The sequence below is a fragment of the Bufo gargarizans genome, chromosome 6 (assembly GCF_014858855.1).
Source record: "Bufo gargarizans isolate SCDJY-AF-19 chromosome 6, ASM1485885v1, whole genome shotgun sequence".
NCBI classification, from domain to species: Eukaryota; Metazoa; Chordata; class Amphibia; order Anura; family Bufonidae; genus Bufo; species Bufo gargarizans.
In genome coordinates this window covers 247,896,301-247,923,588 of record NC_058085.1, presented here as the reverse complement: position 1 = coordinate 247,923,588, position 27,288 = coordinate 247,896,301, and the positions used below count along the sequence as shown (strand labels likewise).

General features: G+C 45.6%; 1 protein-coding gene across 1 annotated transcript in view; it reads right to left on the bottom strand.

The window, feature by feature from the left end:
• The window catches only part of LOC122942117 (glycine N-acyltransferase-like), a 55,613-nt gene extending 29,848 nt beyond the window's left edge, over positions 1 to 25,765 (bottom strand). Inside the window, exons 1-5 of the mRNA XM_044299613.1 lie at positions 25,743 to 25,765; positions 14,325 to 14,403; positions 13,396 to 13,503; positions 12,525 to 12,657; positions 9,159 to 9,294 (exon numbers count right to left, since the gene is read on the bottom strand). Of these exons, the coding sequence (XP_044155548.1) occupies positions 9,159 to 9,294; positions 12,525 to 12,657; positions 13,396 to 13,503; positions 14,325 to 14,403; positions 25,743 to 25,753 (467 nt within the window). The 5' untranslated portion in view covers positions 25,754 to 25,765. The remainder of the gene's footprint in view (positions 1 to 9,158; positions 9,295 to 12,524; positions 12,658 to 13,395; positions 13,504 to 14,324; positions 14,404 to 25,742) is intronic.
• Between the last annotated feature and the right edge of the window lie 1,523 nt (positions 25,766 to 27,288).

Here is a 27,288-nt window from a genome sequence, read left to right as displayed (position 1 = left end):
TGCAGCGCTCTATAAAATGAAAACTATGGTGATTCTTGCCAAATAGCCACTGTTCGTTAACATACTTTCTACATGGGTTTGGAGTGGGGTAAACGGTAATTCATCTGAACTGTGTGAGAAAGGAAAAACAATAATTGATTGACACTTGTCTTCCACCGTTCAGGCTTCACTTCATTCTTGTTCTGATCAATACCTAGTATGTCCTTTTTCTTATGGTTGATTTGGTTTTCATTTGTCTGCCCTTTGTAATGAATCATATAATCCTATAATCCAGATGGAATACAATTACCTACGGTACTATTTTTGTAAAACCACCTTAGTAATCCTTCTGGTATTGCTTTATAACATCTAAATCTTTACAGTTCTACTGAACCATCACCAAAGGGTTTTATGGTGGTCTAAATTTGGTACAGTGGAACTGCACTAGTCTGGGTCTTGCAGCATGGACATTAAAATATGGATGCTATGGTCTTCTGAGACTGTTTCCTTGGCTGTTTGGTTTCCTAACCATTAGACCTTTACAACCTTCAAAATAATTTAATCTTGAACATTTAAGCTCTATTACTTTAAGATACAAACCAAAGACAAATAAAATATGCTTGAAGCCCGGGTCAAATGTCATAACCAACTGAAATTCGTAGCTCTGAACATCTTAAACTGTCAAGAGTTTATATGAGACATCCTCTTGGACCCTTCAAGGCGAGGGCAACTTACTACACTCCCTTATCCACCTTCTCCAGGATGCTAAAACTACTATAATGAATTCAGTGGAGGATGATTTGAGAAGATTGCACAAATTAAGGGAATGGAGGAGCTGATCACCCTTATGCCAGAAGCCACAACTCATTACACTAATACACGGTGAGACTGGAGTCCCTCAATGCTCTGAAACTTTCCTGACACCTTTACCACCCATCCCTTCTGTACCTTTGTCAAAAGTAGCAACATGCCACTGTGTTATCATTAGAGATGGCCTTGCGGTTCGCCCGGCGGTCGTTTCGCAGCGAACTTAGCTCATTCGCAGTTCGCCAAACTTGCGAACATATGGCGATGTCCACCGACGCCATATTCTTTTACAGAACTTTGACACATGACACATCCATCAGGTGGCACAGGACAGCCAATTGAGACATTTTAGCACATGGACATACCCCATACCTTATAAATAAACCTGATCTGGCCGCAATTTTACATTCAGTCTTTTACCAGTGTAGGGAGAGGTTGCTGTGTGGAGCAGGGACAGACTGTTAGGGACACCAAACGCTAGCTAATAGGGCCACAAAAGTCCTTTTAAGGAGTGGTATAGGTGTTCTATCGATAGGTGTGACTTACTGAGGGGGTGTGATATACTTATACTTTCTAACATAGAAAGTATATTATAGTGCATTTGTGTTGTAAAGCAGTTGTGTGCATTTCTGCTGTGATACTGCAGCTACACAGAGTGCCAAACGCTATTGAAACAAATAATTTCAACTGGTGTGATATACCAGTTGCCCCCCCAAAAAACTGATTGAAGCAGGGGTGTGATATACCAATAATATACTTTCTATATAGTGCATTTGGGTAGTGAAGCATATATTTGCGGTTTTGCTGCGTTACCACAGCTACACAGAGTAACAAACGCTATTGGAACAAATAATTTCAACTGGTGCGATATACCAGTTGCCCCCCATAAAAACTGATTGAAGCAGAGGTGTTATATACCAAAATTATACTTTCCATATAGTGCATTTGGGTAGTGCAGCATTTGTTTGCGGTTTTGCTTTGTTACTGCAGCTACACAGAGTGACAAATGCTATTGGAACAAATAATTTCTACTGGTGTGATATAACAGTTGCCACCCCAAAAAAGTGATGGCAGGGGTGTTATATACCTTCTTCCACAAATACTGCTCTTTTATAGGGACTTTTTCACAGGGTCATTTTGAAAATAAAAAGGCAGTGGAAGAGGCAGGCCATTCCGCAGGGGTGGTAGAGGTCGGGCAGGTGCACCAGGCCAGAGCCTAAGTGGGAAGTTGCAGAAGGTGTGTGTGATTACGTCAAAGGACGCACCAGAATTGGTTGAGTGGCTCACTCAGCCTTCTTCTGATGCACCCGCCTCATCCTCTCTATGTGCACCCTCTTCACTCTCTGCTGTGTGCACCCCTAAAGACACCACCACATCCCCTCCGCTCGAGTCAGAGGAATTATTTTCCCATCCATTCCAATCCCTTTCCGATGCGCAGCCATTCTTGGCATCGGATCAGGAAGAAGAGGTATCAACGGTCGCCACCCAGCAGTCTGACAACAGTACCCAGATCAGCCCAAGGAGGGTGGTCCCCGCTGTTGCTGCCTACTCCGAGATCTCTAATGTCAGTGGTGGTGAAGGTGATGATTATGACGTGTTGATGGACATCACGTGGATGCCCACAAGAGAGGAAGAGGAGGGGAGTTCAGAGGGAGAGACGGAGCAACAGTTAGGGAGGAGAAGCAGGCAGAACTTACAGTGCACAGGAGGCAAAAAGCAGACTGCTAATATTTCTGGAACGAGCCATCCACCATGCACGGTCACATCTGGCACTCCCAGGATGCTGGCACATGGTTCCACAGTGTAGGCTTTTTTTTTACGTGTCTGCTGCTGACAATAGTGTTGCCATCTGCAGCCTGTGCTGTCAACACATAAGTCGCGGTAAGCCCAACATTCACCTAGGGACGACCGCCTTAAGAAGGCACCTGGTCTCCCATCACCAAGCCCAGTAGGAGCAACACCATCAGAACACATAAAGCCACACTCCCGGAGCTCCATGTCCTGCCTCTTCTCCTTCTCCTCTCACCTCAAATTTGTCCTCCACTCTACCCTCCACCGTGCCGTCATCGCTTTCATCTGGCAAAAGGCAGTCTTCCGTGGCCCAAATGTTCGAGTGAAAAAAGATGATGATGCCGGATAACCCTCTTGCCCAACGGCTGACCGTTGGCTTGTCGGAACTGCTAGCCCGCCAACTACTGCCATATAAACTGGTTGACTCGGAGGCCTTTAGAAAACTTGTGGCCATTGGCACTCCGCAATGGAAGGTCCACGGAAGGAAATATTTCTCCCAGAAAGGCATCCCGGAGCTATTTGGCCACGTTCAGCGGCAAGTGAATGTATTTCTGGCACACAGTGTCGGTGCAAAGATACATCTGACCACAGATACGTGGTCTAGCAAACACGGGCATGGAAGGTACATAACTTTTACTGCCCACTAGGTGAACCTTCTGACGGCCGTCAAGCATGCAACCCATGGCACCCGTGTGGATTTGGTGTTACCGCCACGGATTGCATGCAGGCCTGCCTCTTGTTCTGCTCCTCCTACTCCATCCTCCGTCTCCTCCTCATCTCACTCCTCCTTTTCCACTGCTACCGCCTCTTCTGCTACACCCCCCAAGTTCCCCAGAACCTATTCGACGTTGTGCCAGGTGAGACGTTGCCATGCTGTGCTGCGGCTGCTGTGCCTGGAAGCCAAGAGCTACACTGGTCCTGCACTCCTTTCAGCTTTGCGGTCACAGGCCGATCAGTGGCTAACCCCGCTCAATTTGACAGTTGGTAAAGTGGTGTGCGACAATGGTGCCAATCTGCTGAGCGCACAAAATGACACACGTGCCGTGCATGGCACACGTCCTGAACTTAGTCGTGCAGCTATTCGTTGCCAAATACCCCAGGGTCCAGGACGTCTTGTGGAAGGCCAGGAAAATCTTTGTCCATTTTAGAAGATCTTACATGGCCATGGCTCGCCTTTCTGACGTTCAGTGGCGACACCACCTGTCCATCAGACGTCTGATTTTTGACTGCCCGATGCGCTGGAACTCCACCTTGTATATGCTTGATAGGCTGCTCCAGCAGAAACGTGCATTTAACGACTTTCTGTATGAACTCTGCGGCAGGACAGGTTCTGTGGAGCTTGTTTTTTTTTACCGCACCAGTGGCTGCTCATGCACGACGCATGCAGACTTCTGAGGCCATTTGATGAGATCACCAAACTGGTCAGTCGCAGCCAAGGCGCCATCAGTGACGTTGTACCGTACGCCTTCTTTGTGTCATTGCATTGTGTCATTGATCAAGCCGTCGAGGAGTGGGAGCAGGAAGATGAGGAAGTCGCAATGCTGGATGAATTCCCAGGGGGGGCTACTCCATCTGAGACAAGTCAACAGCAGTCTGAAGAGGAGTCAGAAGGATGGTGCCAGGGCAGAGGAGGAGGAGGAGCAAGAAGAGCATGCTTTAAACTTTTCTGGGATCCCTGGTGTTGTCCGTGGCTGGGGGGAGTAAACCGAGCATGACATTATCCTGGACGATGAGCAGGAGCCAGGCCACTCCACCGCTTCCAGTTTAGTGCAAATGGGGGTCTTCATGCTCCAGTGTTTGAAGAGGAACCCCCGTATAAAAAGCATAAAGGGCAAGGACCATTACTGGGTGGCAACGTACTTAGACCCCCGGTACAAAAACGAAATGGTGGACATGTTACCAGCATCACCGACCGCTGTTAGAATGCAGCACTTCCAGGCCTTGCTTTGAGAAATGCTGCATTCTGCTTTTGCGGGCGCTAGCAAAGGAATTTCCACCCACAGAGAAACAGTTGTGGGAACCAATCCAACAGCGCATGCAAGAAGAGGGCGGCTTGAAGATGTGTTGGTCACTTCGGATATGAGATCATTTTTGCAGCCAACCCATCGACAGCTGCTCTCTCTATGCAGCTTCAGGGAACGCCTAGACCGACAGGTGTTGGACTACATAGAGTTAACGGCCGATGTGGACGCTCTGAGAAGCGAGGAACCCCTGGACTACTGGGTGTGCAGGCTTGACCTGTGGCCAGAGCTGGCACAATTTGCCATGTAACTATTGGCTTGCCCCTCGTCCAATGTCCTTTCCGAAAGGATGTACAGCGCAGCAGGGGGAATCGAGACCGATATGTGCATTCACCTAGCTCACGAAAGTGTGGACTACCTCACATTTCTACAAATAATTAAGGCATGGATCTGGGAGAAATTCAACACATGTGACAAGTCTACCACGTTTAATTGAATTTCCTCATGAAAGCCCACAAATATCTGCCACCGCCCAGAACAAATAATGGTCCCTATCTTAGGTAAATACAGCGGCATAAAGGCCCTTTTTCTGTCCGGTGAATGCCTAATGTTTTGGGCTTCGGAGGAATTCAACACCTGTGACGACCACGTGTTTCAACTATTATGATTAGGGGTTTTTCAAGAGGGGAGATTTCTTTAGCCCTGTTTTTAATCCATTTATTTTTTTGTTCTTTTAAACATATGTATTTGACCTGTATTTGTACTGGCCTTCAGTAAAATTGATATCCATTGACAGTCTAATAGACCTCCAGCCACATACATACTTGTTCTTTTCTGTACAGTGAATGAATAATTGTTGGAGGAATTCAACACCAGTGACGACCACGTGTTATCGAATTTCAACTATTATCATTAGTTTTTTTTTTTCAAGAGGGGGGATTTCGCTAACCATGTTTTTAATCCAATTTTACATTTTTAGTTCTTTTAAACATGTATTTGACCTGTATTTGTACTGGCCTGCAGTAAAATTGATATCAATTGACCGCATAATGTACCTCGAGCCACATAATCAGAATTTCTTTCACGTCGGGTGAATGCCTAATTTTTAAGGCCCGTACTCCCGTGGCTTAAAATAAAATATTTCTAGGCTCCAACAGGGCACATTTTAGAAAATTTCCCTTTCAGACACATAAAAATATCCCCTAATTAAGATACATTTTTTGTTGTTGGAATTTTTGTCATTGATCCCCCTCTAGTATGTCAGTGTCCATGTTGTGAGACTATTTGTGCACTTCTACTAAGTATTTGGTGGCTGCAAATATGAGCTGAAGGTTTTTCAGGTTCGCCTGCCATTAAAGTGAATGGGGCCTGCCGCGAACTTGCAGTTCGAACATTTGATCGCGATCGCAAACCGTCCCGACCAATGTTCGGCCATCGCTAGTGACCATCCTTCCCATATAGAGTTTTTGCTATATCATGAACAGGGCCAACTGGAGGTCAAATTAATACAGAACTACAGTCAATTCACATTATTTCTTTAGCTCCCACCTGCCATACTTCCCACTAGATTATTTATTTTTTCGTGCTGGTGGTGGAGGAAGGGTGGTGAGGAGTTGGGAAGGATACTTTTTCCGGTGTGGGAAGCTTTTTATTTCTGTTCAGATTTCATTTGAGCCTTCCTTCAGATATACTGTACGGTATATGTTGGGAGGATTGTCAAACACTTACCTCCGATGATTGTCTATGTATATGCATAAGTGTGGCATAGGCGGTATATGTTTTTTTCTGGGATGCCTTGAATGCTTAGATGCGTAGTTGACTACTACTCCACTGCTACAACATTGTTTCAGAGGAGCAATGCAGAAGAGTCAGGCACATAAGAAATGCGTAGTAAGTTTATTCTGACTTCGGGAACGGTGGTTGTTTGATGGGTTTTCCTAGCAAAGTCATGGACTTCAACTCCCTCCTTTACCCCTCTCCCTGGTTCTTCCTTTTGCAGAACAGTAGAGCAGCTGCTGTAACTGTACCTACACACAACTTAGTTGTTAGAACAAAGAGGGTGTCTGATTAACCAGTGCAGGGCTGAGAGTGTGTTACCGCAGTACAGCAAACCGTCAATCCTGGGATCTATCCACTCCCACGGTCCGTAAAAGATGCAAGCAGTTTCATTAGGAATTCTAGACCCATCTTTCCTGCTGTTCTAATGATGATAATGACACAGAAATCCCGCTTTTTGCACAAAGAGTGTCAAGGTGTATATGTGCATATAATGCATCAGTGAATATAATATATGTGTGGTATCTGTGCAAATAATACATATATGTGTGTATAATGTGTGAAATATGTGCATATAAAGCAGTAATGGCTCCCTGATGACAAACTGCAGCCTGAATACTCTGTGTTGGCCACAGAAGTGATGCAGAAAACAAATCAAGGGCTGGTTAGCCTATACTTGGCCTATAAGTTCTAGGCTTATCTTCAAAATTGGCCCTGAATCCTCAATTCCACCAATCTAGCTCACCCCCATGCAGAATGGCATCTTAAAGAAGCAGGAGGATAAAATGAACTGGTACAACAAAGAGCTTTTGGTGTCACCAATGTGTGGTAGCTGGCACTGTAGGTACACTGTGTGGCTACTGGCCAAATTAGGACGAGACAAGACAGTTTAGTATCTACCATATTTAGGGGCAATTTGGTTGGCACTATCAAAAGGACAAGGGACACTGAAGTTGGCATTGGTGGGAGAGCCTTTTACCTGGCGATGTCAGGCAGCATGATGGCTGGTAATGTAAGTATGTGACTAAAAGAAGAAGAGGCAAGCCAATGGAAGAGAGGGGCAATTTTAGAACATACATATCTCTTGGATGGACAAGTTTGGAAAAGTGGGTTGTATGGATAATTTTGGAGCAGTGGTTTGGGTGGACAGTGTTGGAGCAGTGCTTTGGCATCAGATTATTATTACACAGTATGGCAGGGCAGCGGTGAGGAGGAGAGCCCAAATTTAAAGAAAAGCCAGGGCATATGGTCTACTTCATCTTCCACGGGTTATATGAAGATATAGTGTGTGCAATATGTGTACATTATGTGTACATATGTAATATAAAAATGGTTGCGTAATACAGCACTGTATGTACTGTGATATAGCAAGGGGTTTTGTTTGGCAAGACAGGTATTTTCCTCCCAACATGGACAGCTGGGCTGATTTGCAACCAGGTGAGATCAAATACAGGACTGGAGTTTAAGTGCCAGTCCAGGTTTTGGCAGCACCTGGCTGTCCTTTAAATAGGCAGCTGGGCTCAGAATCTGAGTCTCTGTTTTGGGATCTGAGGCATGGTGCCGTGCTAGAGGGCTGAGAGCCGCATGCGGGAAAACAGGACGCCTAAAGCCTGTTGTGGACCTCTGAAAAAAACTGCTAACAAGGCAACTGTTTTGTGCTTTGGACTTTCCTTTGTGTGAACGAACACTAAGACTGAAAAATGCTGCTTTGTTTTTTCCTCCTGTGTGAAAAAACACTGAAGTTTTGTTTTACAAACTGTTTCTTTTGTCTCTGTTCTGTGTCCACTTACCCTGCCTACCAGAGCGAATCCGCACAGTACATATAATGTATATGTAATATGTGCAGGTATTGTGTATGCATGTAATATGTACATACTGTATGCGTAATATATGCATATAATGTATGTCTATGCATGTAATATGTACATACTGTATGTGTAATATATGCATATAATATATGTGTGTGCATATAATATACATGTATAGTTAATATGTTTATATTACCTGACAATACATTAGTACTGTATTTCAGTATTATTTAGGTTTGGAGGTTAGGGTCTGAGTATGAGGTTAACTGGACAAAATAGATACTGGGGTTTACGTTTAGTTGAAAAATGTGTTTAACTGCCTGAAAAAAGCATTAAAACTGAAAACTTTATTCAAGAAATATGTGGCTTGTCCAAGTATTTTTCACACATATCAGGCTGGGTTATAGAGATAGTAACATAAGTACAACCCTCTCTCCCACCTGACGCGTTTCTACACATCTATTTCTCGGTGTGTCATCAGGAGTATTTTAGCAATAAAATACACTATTACACTGTGTGGTTGATGAAGGTAAAAGAAAATCAATAGCACAGAGGAAGAAGGGGTCCATAGTAATATTAGGTTCTCCAGTTTCCCTGTTTCTTGAGTTGCATAGGAAGCAGATAGCTGTGACTACAGTAATAATGGATACCTGAACAGTCCTCTGTGCTGATATGTGACCAAATCAAAGTTTACCTTTCATCTGGTCATAAATTAACTTAGAAGGTCATTCAGCAGAAAAGAGATGCCAGATGGATTTAGCATAGAATGGCTTTCTGCAGCTGGCTGTGTAATGAATATACAAGCCGGCTGCAGAAGGCAAAGTACATATTTTTATTAAACCCAATTAGAAATTTATTTTTAGCACAAAATACTTGCAATGTCAATAAAAATGCTGAAAAATCTTTCAGCATGAGGTGAAAGCAGATGTACATAGCAGGAGTACATATCTCAACTAATATCACAATGGATACTGGTGCCACAATCAGTTACTCACTGCTACCCATAATACATGCATTGTTAGGGAATAAGGCATACCTTATATTGCTCATGTTCTCCAGGTCTTTACTCTCCATTCCATCTCTCATATATAACAGATTACTTATGGTATGCATTTGGCTGCCATGCTTGGAGCTGACTTCTTGAAGGACGCCAGTCAATGTTGGCTGACACCCTGCAAAAAACATAATGATAAAGCCATAAACAGAAAAAATATATATATTATAATGATGATTAAGCAATGATATTTTATTTATCTTTAATAGCCATTAATTCAAAGGCCCAAAACGAGTACAATAATTATGATAGGTCATCAGTATAAAAGTCTTGGAAAACCCCTTTAACTGACCGGTACAGAGAGGACCCTGCCCGCCAGGGCTCACAAGTTACAAGGGAAGGAAAAAGGAGACAGTAGGTCGAGGAGGAAGCTGCTCATCTGACTGTGTGGTGGCAGCAGGTTATTGTAGGTTATAGGCTCTTTTAAGGTTGTTTAGATTTTGGAGGAGAGTCTGATGTGCTGGGGTGTTGAATTCCAGATTTTAGGAGACATAAGAAATCTTGTATATATGGGATCTGTGCCATTCCGTGGATAGGTGATAACTTGATATAAGTGGAATACCCCTTTAATGAAAGTTATAAACATCTAAAAGCATTGAGCTCAATCTAAAGGCTGCAGGCAAACATTATTATCCTGCACTGAGAGGTGGTAGCAGATCAGCATGGGCACCCTCTAACCAAATGCACCATAGCAGTTGTGTGATCTGCCTCTACAGAAGGAACACCTCTGACTAGAGGGTTGTCATGGGTTCACCTTGGCTATAGGTCACTGTGAGGAATATGGATTAATATTTACTGTCAGCCATGTTCCCACCAACCATCTGCTGAAAGGTAGCAGAAGTAGTGAGCTCCACAGGGGACGCCCTGCTTCAAAGCCCAGCCAACTGGCAGACAACTTCTTGCAGGCCACCTTTGTTTACAATTTCTCACCTCCATTCAGCCAGCCAGGAACCCACAGGAAAAACCTCTCTGCAGGGGTCTAAGCCATTCCCCAGTTCAATCAAAATGTATCAGACATATTGGAGCCGGCGGTTTATAAGGAATTATGAATCGCCCGGCCATCACAGCACAAACCAGATGCATATTTGTGTCCTTGTGGCCACAATAAACAAGCCTGTGGTCATAGCTTGGTGGTGGGATGCCAGGGAGGGGAGATATACATATCTCCCCTCAGAAACCAAATAAGGGTACCATGCTTGGACTCTACTGGTAGCCGGAACCCAGGCAGATCCATTGGTCACAGAACCATCTTCCTGTGACCTTCTGGTCTGGAGCTATGAACCCTAAACGGTTTTGTGGGTAATTTGCTGCCAGCCCAGAAGAGGGGGAGTGGACCCCTCCCTGAGGCCGGGGGGGAAGGGGCCGGCTACAGGTTAAAAGCTTGTGCCAACAAGAGGGCGTGTCTTTTCTCTGAAGGAGGGTCACATTGTGCCATGTGTTTAGAGGGACCTGCAACCTGCTGACATCACTGCCCTCCATGTGACGACAGCAAAGGACTCATCCCAATCCAAAAGGACTCATCCATCTGGTAAACTGACTTTCGCTCTGTTTAAACCTGTTTGTACCATACCACCTGTATTTGTAACCTCAGACCACTGTATATATCCTTGTGTGTATAGTGTATTGTCTAGTGAGCCCTTAAAGCAATTAAATATATAATTTGGGTATATGGGATTCCTTCGGAAACACTCCTTTGGGTGATATACTCTCTGGGAGACAGATTCCCACCTTATCCGACCTTCAGACCTCGACACAGTTCAAGAGATGGAACCCCTTGCATTACGCTCACTTCTCTTTCATATGTAAGCTTTATTTGGGATCTGCCAATAAACACTTCGTCCCCTCGTGGTATGATATACTTGTAGTCTCCCCCAGTCCGATGAAGAAATTAGTCTCTTTGCTTTACAATAAGTTACTACTGGAGGGCATTTAATCTAGACCCCCTCGCCCTTATTGGGCAGTGGGAGAAAGAACTTGGGATTTCCCTCTCAGATGAGGAGGTATCATTGGCCCTGAGGAATTCTCATGGATTCTCTAGGTGCATCCGAATCCAGGAGAATTCCTTCAAATTGTTTACAAAATGGTACCGTTCTCCAGATATGATGCATAGAATTGATATGAGTATTCCCCCGATTTGTTGGAGATGTCACAAGGCAGTCGGCACACTATCTCACATTTGGTGGTCGTGCGAAGGCATTTCTCCTTTCTGGTCCGAGCTTGGTGGGCTTCTCCAACAGATCATTCCTCCAGGTCCCAGGCTCTCTCCTTCTCTGGTTCTCCTTAATGTTCCCTCCACAAGCGCTCTTTATTAGCCCATTTACTGGCTGCGGACAAATTACTGGTTCCCTTGCACTGGTTGTCCGACAGAGCCCCTTCTACTGCTGACTGGATACTTAAAGCAAACGAGATCTGTAGGTTTGAAGAATTGTCAAGCTGGGAGTCTCTCTCACATGATAAATTTCTGGTGACATGGGGCCCCTGGATGGACTGGTGTCGGTCGAGATCTGGTTGAGAGCACCTTGTAGTAATGCCTTCTGTATGCGGTTTACCTCCTTTTTGTTTATTTCCATATTTAGGAGCCAACAAATTTTGCCGTTACTTATGCCTCCTGGTCAGTCAACATTGAGCTTGCACTTTCCATTGTACGTACTTAGTGCTTTAAGGTCCCTGAGCCTTACCTAGTTGTTGATATGCTGCCTCTCCTGTCATATGGCCTTCCAGAAAGCCTTTACCTATGTATGCTGTCCAACAGACTCATTTTTCCATGTATGCGTTGTAATTTGTACGCTTCCTTGATTTTTGGGCTTGTTGCCCTTATGTTATTGTTACATATCATTATGCTGGCAATAATAATGAAATAAACATATGAAAAAATAAATAAATATATATATATATATATATATATCTATATATATAAAATTTAATCGTGTGCTGTCTTGTATCTCAATCACGAATCCCCAAGTCCGTGTTTCGGCCTAGTTATACGCTACTGCGGGTTGGTTTCTTATCCTATATAATCCTGTTAGCAGACCGGGCTTTAGCAAACAAGAAAATGGTGGCAGTCTTCCTGGGCTGAGAATGCGCTCTTTTACTCGGGCAGTGAAGGCTCTCTCAGCTTGTTGCCTCTCTGTGCCCGTGTAGACAGGAGGAGTCTGTGAAAACTGTACCAAGACTGACCTTACCTGCTCCTCCACGAGGGCGTAATGTCACGCCTTGGTAACCAGGGACCATACCGTATCTCGTTAGCTCGACGTAGTTGACGTCAGACGTCACTCGGGGTACGGTATTCGTCACAGTCATCTTACCAAGTCCATAGTCACAATGACTTTTTCTTTGTGACATGTTCACCTTGTATCTGTATCTGTAACTCTTGCTTCCAGTTCACAGTTTGAGGATCTTGGAGGAACTGTCGCAACCGCTGTGGGTCTTTACTGAAGAGAAAATATGTGTTGGTGTAAGGATCTGAAGGATCTGTCATTTCCTATGGAAGAAAACTTTTGAACTATAAAGAACATGATTATTGTTAAGGAACCAGATTATTATTATTACAAATTATTAACATGAGGTGGCAGCATTAGATTTTGTAATGACATGAAAAGTAGTGAAGTTTGTCCTAGTAAAGGGCACTGGATTACTAGAGTCATTTATTAACATGAAACACAAGATTAATTTGGCCGCTACTCTGATGTTTTCTATGGCTTGAGCAATTCCCAGTGCCCACTGACGTGCACTTGTTGTGTGCCAATACTGCATGACTGGTTATACTCGGACATCTTATTTGTGGTTTTGAAGGATGGGAGTAGCAATGCTGGAGTAGATTGTACATTTCATGCTGCTTCTGTCTGCAATATGAGTACATAAATGCAATACATTAACCTACTGTAAGGAACAGCAGCTTGTATGGCAAAGTAACTAGAGAGCTGTTATTTGGCACTGTATGGTATTGTTATCTGTACATTGTATGACAGCATTATTCGGTCACTATATGGTATGCTATATGGGGATGGGTCAATAGAAGGCTGCACATGGAGACAGAAACTCTGGGCTCAGGCAAACATAAGGTGCAACGTTTTTCTCTAACAACTGCATTAACCCAAGATGAAGAATAAAACCGCAAAGTAATTAAATCATCAGAGGAAGATTATATGGAGACCAAAAGAGGAAATTTCCCAGGGGCTTCCTCCATCATCCTGGCCCTGAGTATCTCTTTTCAACTCACTTCCAATGGAGGTCGACATATGACAGAAGTAAAGTCTGGCCACTGGTCCACCAAAACCTGAAGCCTAAAAGGATTTTTCTCAATCACATGATGCAAAGCCCCGCACACCTGCAAAAGAAATGCTTCAGAATAATGCGAATGATACACTCCACCTACACACAAAGGGAATACATTCTAATGCAAATTAGAGAGCGCAAAGGATGCCTTGTCAATAAGCCAAAAACCAAGCGCCCCCTGCTGGGACCTCCAGTAATCAGATGTTATATGTGGGGAATCCTGGTAGTAAATGTTCAATTTCACTGCAGCCCCACCACAGGGAATATGAAGCACAGTGCCCAGTCAAATCAATAGGTTGTCTGTATAATGTAGGACAGTGACAGGTCCTCTGGGACAAAAGATACTCTTAGTTGGCTCTCTCCAGTCTGGCCAGAAAATGAGGATGCCCGTCTAATAAATCAGAATTCTCTAATAGTACATAGAGAATTCTGGTGTAAAGTAGAACTGGCTTAGTTGCCCATAGCAACCAATCAGATTCCATCTTTTATTTTCCAAAGGAGCTTGAAAAATAGAAGGTGGAATCTGATTGGTTGCTATAGGCAACGAAGGCAGTTCTACTTTACACCAGTTTGATAAATGACCCCCATAGTGTTTCTAAACTGGACAACCCATCATTGTAATCTTTCACAAAATTAGTGTACAATACAATCAAAAACTGCCACAAAACCTATGTGTAAATCCATCCTTAAAAACATTTTTGCAAAAGGCAGGGAAGCTATTTAAATAATTTTTTGAAAAGTTATGCTCATAGTTTTGAACCCCCTCCGGAGTCCATTTATAGTATATCCAACTAGTATATGAGAAGACCATTAAAGTGTAACTGCTATACTTGTACCACAGGTAAAACCTGATGTCTGCATTTCACTCCTTACCTTCAAGGACTCTGGAAAGCTATGTGTCAGTAGCCTTCTGAGAGAGGCAAGCTTTGAAGAACAGGTCAGGACTAGCATTCTAGAGACGGGAAATAAATTATAAAAATGGTTGAAACCACAACAAAAACTTAACAAAATGACTTGTACCGAACATCGTAGCCAGATGACAAATGGGGGGAATTTATCATGAGGAGAATATTTAAAGTCAGTTTTGATTGACTCTGCGTTGATGTAAGTTATGCCACATTTATCGAATGTCACATGTTGTTTGATAAATTTGTCTAATCTATTTGTCTAGAAAAGCTACTCCAGTTTTCCTACACCTCCTGTAGTGAGATTGCGACTTTTTATCTGTAGTAAAACTCATTGACATAGCTGGCCACTCACATTTCAAAAGTGTAGTGAGTGGTCTAAAAGTGCAAAAAGTCGCAAAAGCCCAATTTTGCGACTTTTTGAAGTCAGAATTCTGGAGTGAAGGCATGACAAATCAGGGCTAAAGTGTAAATGTAATGACACACAAAATACTAATTTTGTCAGACGATATACACTGCCGTAAGTGATAATGGTGATTCTGTGACACTTAACATAGATATTACTGCGACTTACATAATAGTATAGTGTCACAAACTACAGTACTACAAAGTATACTATGCCTGAGAAGAAGGTACTTGGTGTAACAAATTGGTCACTTACAGAAAATGGCATTCTACTCCAAATCTATGGCATTTTGTGTTATAACTATGTGGAGCTGTTCCTCGGTTATTACTCCAAAACATTTATGAACAATGTGACAACCGGGCACTGCCATTCCACTTGTCTGACACTGGCAGTAATTACTAAACTGTGGGGGACCAACTCTTAAATGGCAACACCCACTTGTCAATATAGTCATATAATTGTATGCGGAGTAACAGACTGACATAATGTACATTTCTAGGAAAAATGTCCCAGAATTGTAATTTTATGATCAATAAAAGTATTTACTAAAACAGACACGAGAAGAGCTGACACATCCTATTTATAGGGGTTGTCCACCCCTACAGCAAGTTTATTTGTGGCCATGTCCAGTGTTGGACTGGGGTGCCTAGAGCCCACCAGTAACATTTATTTTGCACAGATATGCAACTTTGAAAAGGTAGGTCCTGGGGAAAAGAGGACACTGGTAACTTTCCTCTATATTCAGGGCTGGACTGGGGATAAAAACCAGCGCTGTAAAAAGTTGCATACCAGCCCCACAGCAGGGGCGTAGCTATAGGGGGTGCAGAGGTAGCAGTCGCTACCGGGCCCAGGAGCCTCAGGGGGCCCAAGGACCCTTGTGCCACATAAGAAGATACCAGTATTATAGAAATTGCATGCTGGTCAAGTTATAGCTCTGGCTGGAGGGAAGGGTTAGGTCAAGAATTTGGCATGGGGGGTTGGGGGGGCCCACTGTTTCAATTTTTTTCCGCAGGCAGCCTGAAGGCTATGTGCTTCCCTAGCCACAAAACAGGGAAGCTGAACCCTTGGACCAGGGCCCATGAGCCTTTAGTTACACCCCTGCCCCACAGCATTGCGTCATTATTTACTTGTTTATAATAGGAGAAAGCATTCATTTTAAAACACGTGTGTAAACACGAATATGAACTTTGCCCCACGAGCTCTTTTGTAGAACCCCCATTGTTCATATCACAGTAGACCAGCTTTTTCCAACCAGGATGCCTCCAGCTGTTGCAAAACTACAACTCTCAGCATGCCCAGACAGCGTTTGGCTGCCAGGGCATGCTAGGAGGTATAGTTTTGCAACAGCTAGAGGCATCCTGGTAGAGAAACACTACAGTAGACTATTATCCCATCCAATTGGGTTAGAACTAAGAATAATCAACTTATATCAGCTGTACATATATTATTAAATACAGGAGATACCCAGGTTATAACAACATGGTCCATATCACTATATACAAGTAGATGTATAAGTTATAAATCTTCAATGGACCATGCTGGTATAACCTGGGTATCCCCTGTATATAATTATATATATATATATATATATATATATACAGCTGGTATAAGTTATACATCTTCGTGTATACGGTGATATGGAGCATGCTGGTATAACCTGGGGATCTTCTGTATATAATTATATATATACAGCTGGTATAAGTTATACATCTTCATGTATACGGTGATATGGAGCATGCTGATATAACCTGGGGATCTCCTGTATATAATTATATATATATATATACAGCTGGTATAAGTTATACATCTTTGTGTATACGGTGATATGGAGCATGCTGATATAACCTGGTGATCTCCTGTATATAATTATATATATACAGCTGGTATAAGTTATACATCTTCGTGTATACGGTGATATGGAGCATGCTGGTATAACCTGGGGATCTCCTGTATATAATTATATATGTACAGCTGGTATAAGTTATACATTTTCTTGTATATAGTGATATGGACCATGCTGGTATAACCTGGGTATCTCCTGTATATAATTATATATGTACAGCTGGTATAAGTCATACATCTTCTTGTATACAGTGTATAACTAAATGATTTTCCTATTTCATGACGTAAAGTCATAGTTTTATTAAAGACACGGAGGCGAGTATTGCTTTCTCCTTCTTTACTGACCACCAATAGCAGCAAAGAGAAAAAAATTAACATACAGGAAACCATAGCAACCAAGGTCCCTCCCCTATGGCCCCTATAATAGGCCGCTCCTCCTATGGCTCTTCCTCTTTCTTTGGGAACCTGGTGCCAACATCCCGAACATTCCAACGAAAACTCTGAACTGTGACCGGAGCGAAGAAGTCCAACTCCGACGAAGCGGAAACCAGCAGTCGCCAACCCGGCCAACTACCGTAGAAACATCAAACTGGAACACGGCATCCTATCCTGGAAGGAGCTTCATCCTGAAAGAGAGAACAGACCATAGGCCTAGGTGAAACCAGCATGTCAGGACAAGAGCGTCCGAAAGCCATCTGCTCAAATAGACCCGATAGGGGTCGAATGACCAAAGGCAATAAAGTGCATGAAAACAAATTAAAGTAATGGCAATGAAATAACCAACAGGACAATAAAAACAATGGCACTGAATAAATAACAGGACAACAAACACTGTGAGAAAAATAAACATAAGCGAGCCCTGAAATAAAACAACCCACCAGAAGACCCAAGGGAGGGAAACCGGGGGGGGGGGGGGGCAATACTCGCCTCCGTGTCTTTAATAAAACTATGACTTTACGTCATGAAATAGGAAAATCATTTAGTTTTACAGCAAGACACGGAGGCTCATATTGCAAGTTCAAAGCCCGTCAATAATAGAAGCAAACAAATTAGCCGGAGGCCCCACGCGCAGAATGGGCCGTGAAGACAGAAGTGTCAACACCCACCAATGACATAATCCATTTAAGCCAACGTGCTAACGTAGGGCTAGAAACCGGCCCGAAAGGATGCCGAATAGAAATGAACAACTGCGACCTGGCCGGAGACCAACGTGTCAGAGTCCTGGACTCGTATTCCTTAAGGCACGCCGCGGGACATAAGATCGGAGAGGAAGGAAAACTGGGGTAAGACACGAAACGGATGCTAGTCTTGGTGCGATGCGAGATGTTAAAGGTAACCCCGTCCGGGGTAAAAGAACGCGCGTCGTAATCAAGGACCCTCACATCAGAGACCCTCTTACATGAAATAAGGCAAAACAATGCCAACAATTTAGCGGGCAATTGCCTAATTGAGAGGTCAAAATTTCCGGGCCAAGAAGGCCAGAACCAGGGAAACGTCCCATGTAGTGGAAAAACGAGGCCGAGGAGGACGAGACAAATGAGCCCCCCGAAGAAGGCGAGACACCGAAGGATGCTGACCGGCCGCGACACCCTCATAGCCCTCGTGGGTAGAAGAAATAGCGGACCTGAAAAGGTTAATGGTCCGATACGCCTTCCCCGCCTCGAAGAGAGAGGTGAGAAACTGTAGCAGGTGAGTTACAGGTGCCGAAACGGGATCCAAGTCCCGTTCCATGCACCAGTTAGCCCAAGTTCTCCAGGATGCCCGGTAAGATTTTCTGGTGCCGGGAGCCCATGCGCTGTCCAATAGCTGTCGAGTCGCTGCCGAAATTCCCTCGAAAGATCCAGGTGTCCGGAGATCCGGCACGCCAGCAGCCGCAGGGATCCGTCGAGGAGAAGGGGATGGTGCAGACCCTGTGGGTTGCGCAGGAGATCCGATCGGTACGGGAGAAGAACAGGGACCTCCACTAGAATCTTCAACAACGAGGGGAACCAGACCTGAGACCCCCAGAACGGGCCACCAGAACCAGGTCCGCCCGATGGCGGAGAACCTGCAGGAGTGTCCTCGGGATCATCGAGAATGGAGGAAACGCGTACAGGCGGGACACCGACCAATCCTGGAGGAATGCATCCACCGCTACCGCCTCCGGGTCCGGACGCCAGCTGAAGAACCGGGTGAGTTGCCTGTTGAGCCGAGAGGCGAAGAGATCGACAGACATCGGGCCCCATAATTCCGAAATCGCTGAGAAAACCTGAGGATCCAACTGCCAATCGCTGCCATCCGATAGGTAGCGAGAGTTCCAATCCGCCTGAACGTTGCTCAACCCCGGAAAATACTCCGCCTGCACCATGATGCCCCTGGACAGGCAAACGAGCCAAGGTAGCCGAGCGAGTACCCCCCCAAACGATTGACATACCAGACTGCCGATATATTGTCCATCCGCAGCCTGATACACGCGTTGGCGATCCTGTTGGAGAAACTCTTTACCGCAAAAGACCCCACCAGGAGCTCCAACGCATTGATGTGTAGGAGGGATTCCTCCGCAGACCAGGGACCCCCCGTGGAGACCCCATTGCAATGGACACCCCAGCCCTGGAGGCTCGCATCCGACTCGATGGTCAATTCCGGCAGGGATCGGAAGATCGCTCTGCCGTTCCACGCCTCTAGGTTGGCGATCCACCAACTCAACTCCTCCCGGGCTTCCGAGTCCAGAATCACCGCGTCCGCAAAGGAGGCACCGGTCCGAAGATGGGCGATCTTCAGTCGCTGGAGCGCACGGTAATGCAGTGGGGCTGGAAACACCGCTTGAATCAACGAGGCCAATAGACCGATGATGCGAGCCAGGTGGCGTAACGAGAGATGGGGAACGAGGAGCGCATGCCTCAATTCCTTGCGGATCTCCCGCAACTTCGCCGTCGGCAGACTGTGGGACTCCGAGAGCGAATCCACCATGAATCCTAAGAACTCCATCCTCTGAGCCGGAATGAGGCAGGACTTCTCCCAGTTGAGGAGGAAACCGAGACCCGACAGCAAGTCCGCCGTCCAGCATAGATGTTCCAGTAATCCCGCTCTGGACTCGTGCATCAGGAGGATGTCGTCCAGGTAGATGATGAGACGTACACCCCGAGTCCTCAACCATGACACGACCGGACGCAGCAACTTGGTGAAACACCAGGGAGCTGAAGACAGCCCGAATGGCAGACAGGTGAACCTCCAGACCTCTCCTTCCCACCTGAACCGAAGTAGGTCCCTGGAGCAAGTGGCCACTGGGACCGTCAGGTAGGCATCCTTCATGTCCAGCTTTACCATCCAGTCCCGCGAACCACCGCATTCAACGCGCGAAGGTTGATAACCGGTCTCATCTGTCCACCTTTCTTCTAAACGAGAAAGATATTGCTGATCACACCCCCCCCCCCCCAGCAGGGGGCGCTCGCTCTATCGCCAACTTTTGCCTGAGGGAGCGCAGTTCCGCGTCTACCAGCGCGCAATCTGGGCGTGACAGGGGAACCAGCGGCGGGGAGGGAACAAGGTAGGGGGACCCCGTGAGCTCTATGTGGAATCCCCTGACCGTGGCCAGCACCCATAAGTCCGAGGTGATGAGACTCCAAGCGTGGGAAAAAAGACGGAGTCTGCCCCCTACACAAGGTACCATAGAATCCCCAATCTGGGGAACACTTACCCAAGGGTCTGCGATGGCTCGGGTTACCCCGGAAGGAGCGAGAACGCCACCGATTCCCTCTTGTAGCGAAGGATGGAGACGTGTTGCGCTGGTCTTGGAAAGGAGGACGGTGTCCACCAGAACCTCTGTTCGCTCCACGGGCCTGGAAATTTGCACGGCCGGACAGGCGGCCCCTACCACTGCCGGCCCGATGAGAGACCCGGCCCTGGAATACCCTGCGCATAGAAGCTTGGGCCTTGTCCAGCGCAGTAAAAGTGCCCACGAAACGGCTCATGTCCTTAATGAAGGACTCGCCGAAAAGGAGGCCCTGGGCGTCCTTTCCCGCCTCAGTGAGCACTGAATCCAGGCCCTTTTTTGGGTTCCAGCCAGTCTTGGCTAAAAATTGCGACATCTTGGGGTCCACCAACGAGGTGTCACAAACCTTATTGGGTACCAATGGCCTGGGACACCTGGCCCTAAGCTTGTTACGCGACTCGCGGCTAAGCGAGTGACGCACCCAATGCTCCAAATAAGCCCCCACATGAGGGGAGGGAAGCCATTCCGCCGAACGAGGGTGATGCAACGACTCAGGGTTGAACATTGGTTCGCCCGAATCGTCTAGCACGACCTCAGAACGGGTAGCGTTGGAAGACGACGACACGTCTTTGGCAGAGGAGGCCGCCGCAGCGGAAGTCGAGGGGCCCTGAACTGGGGGGTTGAGATCCTCCTCTGTGCCGTAGTCAAAATCCGCAATTGCCTCCTCGTCTGATGCTCTATCAGAGTCAGACAAATCTTTTCCGTGAGCTAAGCACGGTCTCTGGGGTGGCAAGATGCGCACCAGTCAAAGTCCCCTATGACACAGGGGGGTCATTAGAGGTAGGCTGCGGTGCGGCAATGGGGTCCTGCAAAGGCACACTAGCGGGTTGGGCGGACAGAGCCTGGGTAATAGTCTGCGACAAAATGGACGACATGGAGCCCATGGCTGCCATAATCGCGTCGGACACAGAGCGCTGCAGGGCCAGCGCCTGTGCATCCGCCTCGGCGGAGTTATACCCCTCAGGGGAGGAGGGGGGCCTACTGGTAGTAGGAGGGGGAGTAGGAGCAGACATAACTAAAGATAAGGCCGGAAGAGAGCTATGCTGGGGCTAATACTAAACCCACTGGGCAAGGCCGAGGTCACCTGATAAAAACGCCTGATGTTAAAGAGCAGGGGGAGCAGGAGCCGCCGACCGTGCCGGGTGCAGGAGACGAGTGTCCGGAAGGAAACAGGAAGCACTGTAAGCCCGCCCCAATAGCCCGCGAAATGCAGCCGCCTAAACCAAGATGGCCGCCGAGATCTCGCGAGATCCCGCGGCCGGCCGATTACTGAGGGCGTCCAAGAAGCGCCGGGAATGGCGCCGCCGATCGCAGAGAGGGAGGACCCGCCCCCACACACCCGGGAAGCGCGGACGCTCCGGTAAGGCCAAGGCCGCAAAGTTAAAGGGGGGGGGAAGGTAGGCAACCGCATAAAACGAGCAGAAAGTGCAAAAGGCAAGCACTGGTAACAAAAAAAGGGGGGGGACCGTAAGGAGGCTAAAATGGAGGCCCCCTAAGCGCGGGAATAAGCGCAGGGGATAAAAACCCACCCGCCCCCGCAAGAGGCAGGGAGACAAACACAAGGGGAGCGCTGTTAGCAAGCAGGGTTAGTCACCCTGGGGTACACAGCGCAAAAGAGACACCTAACAAATCAGTGAACACAGCAGAAAAGAAAAGGTGTACTTAGCTTGGCAGCAGCAAAGAAAGAGGAAGAGCCATAGGAGGAGCGGCCTATTATATGGGCCATAGGGGAGGGACCTTGGTTGCTATGGTTTTCTGTATGTTAATTTTTTCTCTTTGCTGCTATTGGTGGTCAGTAAAGACGGAGAAAGCAATATGAGCCTCCGTGTCTTGCTGTAAAACTTATACCGGCTCTACATATATAATTATATACAAGAGATACCCAGGTTATACCAGCATGCTCCATATCATTATATACAAGAAGATGTATAACGTATACCTGCGGTACATATATAATTATGTACAGGAGATACCCAGGTTATACCAACTGTACATATATCATTATATACAGGGGGTACCCAGGTTATACCAGCATGGTCTATTAAAGATTTATAATAAATACCAGTCTTTCACCTAATCTGAGCGTTTTAGACTGCTCATATCAGGTTATAGACTCTTTGACCCTCATTACAATGGTACCTTTGTTTTCCGTGACATCCGCCGCCTGGAGGCAGAGGAGGCGGTAATAATAGGACAGAAGGGCGGGCCAGAGGGCTGAAAGAGGTGTGTTTTTCTGGGCACATCGCCCAGTAACGTTGCCCCTGGGCACCTTCAGAAGCTCATTTGTATACGTTTAGAAAGTGTTTTTTTCATGATCTGGACGAGCGACACAGAAAAGAAAGGTACCATTGTAATGAGTGTCAAAGAGTCTATAACCTGATCTGAGCGGTCTAAAACGCTCAGATTAGGTGAAAGACTCCCTTTAATTTATACACAGATATACAGTCCTCCCGTAAGTACTTGGCCTTCCCCCTCTGTCCCCCTCTTCCTCCCCCCCTTCCCCTTCTTACCCCCAGTTTGGGACGTGCACCTCGTAGTCCCAGTATTCGCGGCTCCTCAGGCTGTTTACATCAGAATACACGCGGGCTCTGCTCCCGGGCTAGGGAGGCGGCGGGAGGCCACTCGCAGGAAGAGAGAGGCGGCCACACACAGGTAGCATACTTGCTCCTGATGAAGGGCAAACCTTGATCCCCGAAATGCGTTGAGCCATATATCATACAATAAAGGTGATTTGATCAGAAGCGCTCTGCCTCGCTGCCATCATTCACTGAGATTCTACACACAATCCTGGCCAGGGGGGAACCGTCACAGGTGTTTTATGCTTATCCTGCTGACGACCCCCCAGTGAAGTACAAACCGGATTCCAAAAAAGTTAGGACACTATACAAATCGTGAATAAAAACTGAATGCAATGATGTGGAGGTGCCAACTTCTAATATTTTATTCAGAATAGAACATAAATCACGGAACAAAAGTTTAAACTGAGAAAATTTACCATTTTAAGGGAAAAATATGTTGAATCAGAATTTCATGGTGTCAACAAATCCCCCAAAAGTTGGGACAAGGCCATTTTCACCACTGTGTGGCATCTCCCCTTCTTCTTACAACACTCAACAGACGTCTGGGGACCGAGGAGACCAGTTTCTCAAGTTTAGAAATAGGAATGCTCTCCCATTCTTGTCTAATACAGGCCTCTAACAGTTCAATCGTCTTGGGCCTTCTTTGTTGCACCTTCCTCTTTATGATGCGCCAAATGTTCTCTATAGGTGAAAGATCTGGACTGCAGACTGGCCATTTCAGTACCCGGATCCTTCTCCTACGCAGCCATGATGCATGATGTTGTGATTGATGCAGAATGTGGTCTGGCATTATCTTGTTGAAAAATGCAGGGTCTTACCTGAAAGAGATGACATCTGGATGGGAGCATATGTTGTTCTAGAACCTGAATATATTTTTCTGCATTGATGGTGCCTTTCCAGACATGCAAGCTGCCCATGCCACACGCACTCATGCAACCCCATACCATCAGAGATGCAGGCTTCTGAACTGAGCGTTGATAACAACTTGGGTTGTCCTTGTCCTCTTTGGTCCGGATGACATGGCGTCCCAGATTTCCAAAAATAACTTTGAATCGTGACTCGTCTGACCACAGAACAGTCTTCCATTTTGCCACACTCCATTTTAAATGATCCCTGGCCCAGTGAAAACGCCTGAGCTTGTGGATCTTGCTTAGAAATGGCTTCTTCTTTGTACTGTAGAGTTTCAGCTGGCAACGGCGGATGGCAATGGTTTTCTGGAAGTATTCCTGAGCCCATTCTGTGATTTCCTTTACAGTAGCATTCCTGTTTGTGGTGCAGTGTCGTTTAAGGGCCCGGAGATCACGGGCATACAGTATGGTTTTACGGCCTTGACCCTTACGCACAGAGATTGTTCCAGATTCTCTGAATCTTCGGATGATGTTATGCACAGTTGATGATGATAGATGCAAAGTCTTTGCAATTTTTCGCTGGGTAACACCTTTCTGATATTGCTCCACTATCTTTCTGCGCAACATTGTGGGAATTGGTGATCCTCTACCCAACTTGGCTTCTGAGAGACACTGCCACTCTGAGAAGCTCTTTTTATACCCAATCATGTTGCCAATTGACCTAATTAGTGTTAATTGGTCTTCCAGCTCTTCGTTATGCTCAAATTTACTTTTTCCAGCCTCTTATTGCTACTTGTCCCAACTTTTTTGGGATTTGTTGACACCGTGAAAATTTTAATCAACGTATTTTTCCTTTAAAATGATACATTTGCTCGGATTAAACGTTTGATCTGTCATCTACGTTCTATTACAAAAAAAATATTGACATTTGACATCTCCACATCATTGCATTCAGTTTTTATTCACAATTTGTTTAGTGTCCCAACTTTTTGGGAATCCGGTTTGTAAGTGCCTCACTGGATGTTTCCCATCCATTTTATCTCATATTTCTTGTTTTTAATCTCCTGCTGATACCGTTAGTGGGAAGTGAACTTTATCTATCGGTTTCAATCTACTTTGCATTCTTTTATATACCTTGTACTATTATTTTATTCCACTTTATATTGGGTTACTATACCACCAAGATACTGCATTCTTTACACACCCATAGCTTGGTTTGGCGCTTTTGTACGTTTCCCCACCTCCCTTGGTCATTTGAACTCCGTTCAATTGACCTCCCCCCTTGTGTATTTCATTTTTACATTGTGTGCCTTCATTGGACACTTCTTGAGCTGCCTTCCTTGCGTTACTCGGACCCACTTTACCACCACTTTCGGCGCCTACTTTCAGACACTCTGGTGATTTTTCCAGATCCTTGAGTGGTTGGATAAACTTCCTTTTTTTCCTTTTTCTTCCACACACAGGACCACCAGGCCGGGCCGGGATCACGGGCTTCCCAGACTGAAAGTGCCGAGTGAACGGGCGGCGCCTGCAAATCACAGCGACACCAGGTGGTTGGAGGGAGGCAGCGCCGCTCCCACAGGGGCCGGCTGGCCTGCTCAGCCCCACTACACCAGAGCTTTCGGCCCAAAAGTGCAGGCACATCTTGAAGCGGCCCCAGCCCGGTATCCCGGTAAGCCAGTCCGGCCCTGTCTATATCTAGAAGTCATCTCAGCTATCTGATCGTGTCTATAATAATAAACTGGGGAGTTTCTTTAATAATCGATCAAGTTTTTATATGAACATAGACTGGTCGAGGTGCTGTACATTAAATATACTGTATGTATGTAGTGCAGTAAGTCTGCTGTGTTATGTGCCACTTATGTAGGGGGTGGGAGACCAGGGGCCCACTGGGGTATTCACCTGTACCCCTCTGGGCCAGTCCGAGCCTGGCTCTGTCTAAAGAAACAAAGGCACTTACCTATTCCCCATCGCTATATTCCAGTACTAATGGTCCTGTCCCCACTGCTTCTAGTCCCCTGAGGACCGAAATTGTCATATGCAACACTATGCAAAGTGGAGGGGACCCTCGGCACAGGATCACAGAGCCAGTAAATAGGTAAGTGGCTTTTCTTCTTTAGATTGAGCACTTTTGGGGCCATAACAAACTGTTGTGGGAGTCAGACAATCCCTAAAAAGACTTGAAAAATGTATATTAACCACTTAAGGACCACAGGTTTATACCCCCCTAGTGACCAGGCCCTTTTTTACAAATCGGCACTCCACAACTTTAGCGGTTTATTGCTCGGTCATGCAACTTACCACCCAAATGAATTTTACCTCCTTTTCTTCTCACTAATAGAGCTTTCATTTGGTGGTATTTCATTGCCGCTGACATTTTTACTTTTTTTGTTATTAATCGAAATTTAACGATTTTTTTGCAAAAAAATGACATTTTTCACTTTCAGCTGTAAAATTTTGCAAAAAAAACCACATCCATATATACATTTTTCGCCAAATTTATTGTTCTACATGTCTTTGATAAAAAAAAAATGTTTGGGCAAAAAAAAAATGGTTTGGGTAAAAGTTATAGCATTTGCAAACTATGGTACAAAAATGTGAATTTCCGCTTTTTGAAACAGCTCTGACTTTCTGAGCACCTGTCATGATTCCTGAGGTTCTACAATGCCCAAACAGTAGAAAACCCCCACAAATGACCCCATTTCGGAAAGTAGACACCCTAAGGTATTCGCTGATGGGCATAGTGAGTTCATAGAACTTTTTATTTTTTGTCACAAGTTAGCGGAAAATGATGAGGATTTTATTTTTTTTATTTTTTCTTACAAAGTCTCATATTCCACTAACTTGCGACAAAAAATAAAAAATTCTAAAAACTTGCCATGCCCCTCACGGAATACCTTGGGGTGCCTTCTTTCCAAAATGGGGTCACTTGTGGGGTAGTTATACTGCCCTGGCAATTTAGGGGCCCAAATGTGTGAGAAGAACTTTGCAATCAAAATCTGTAAAAAATGACCGGTGAAATCCGAAAGGTGCACTTTGGAATATGTGCCCCTTTGCCCACCTTGGCAGCAAAAAAGTGTGACACATCTGGTATCGCCGTACTCAGGAGAAGTTGGGCAATGTGTTTTGGGGTGTCATTTTACATATACCCATGCTGGGTGAGAAAAATATCTTGGTCAAATGCCAACTTTGTATAAAAAAATGGGAAAAGTTGTCTTTTGCCAAGATATTTCTCTCACCCAGCATGGGTATATGTAAAATGACACCCCAAAACACATTCCCCAACTTCTCCTGAGTACGGCGATACCAGATGTGTCACACTTTTTTGCTGCCAAGGTGGGCAAAGGGGCACATATTCCAAAGTGCACCTTTCAGATTTTGCAGGCCATTTTTTACACATTTTGATTGCAAAGTTCTTCTCACACATTTGGGCCCCTAAATTGCCAGGGCAGTATAACTACCCCACAAGTGACCCCATTTTGGAAAGAAGACACCCCAAGGTATTC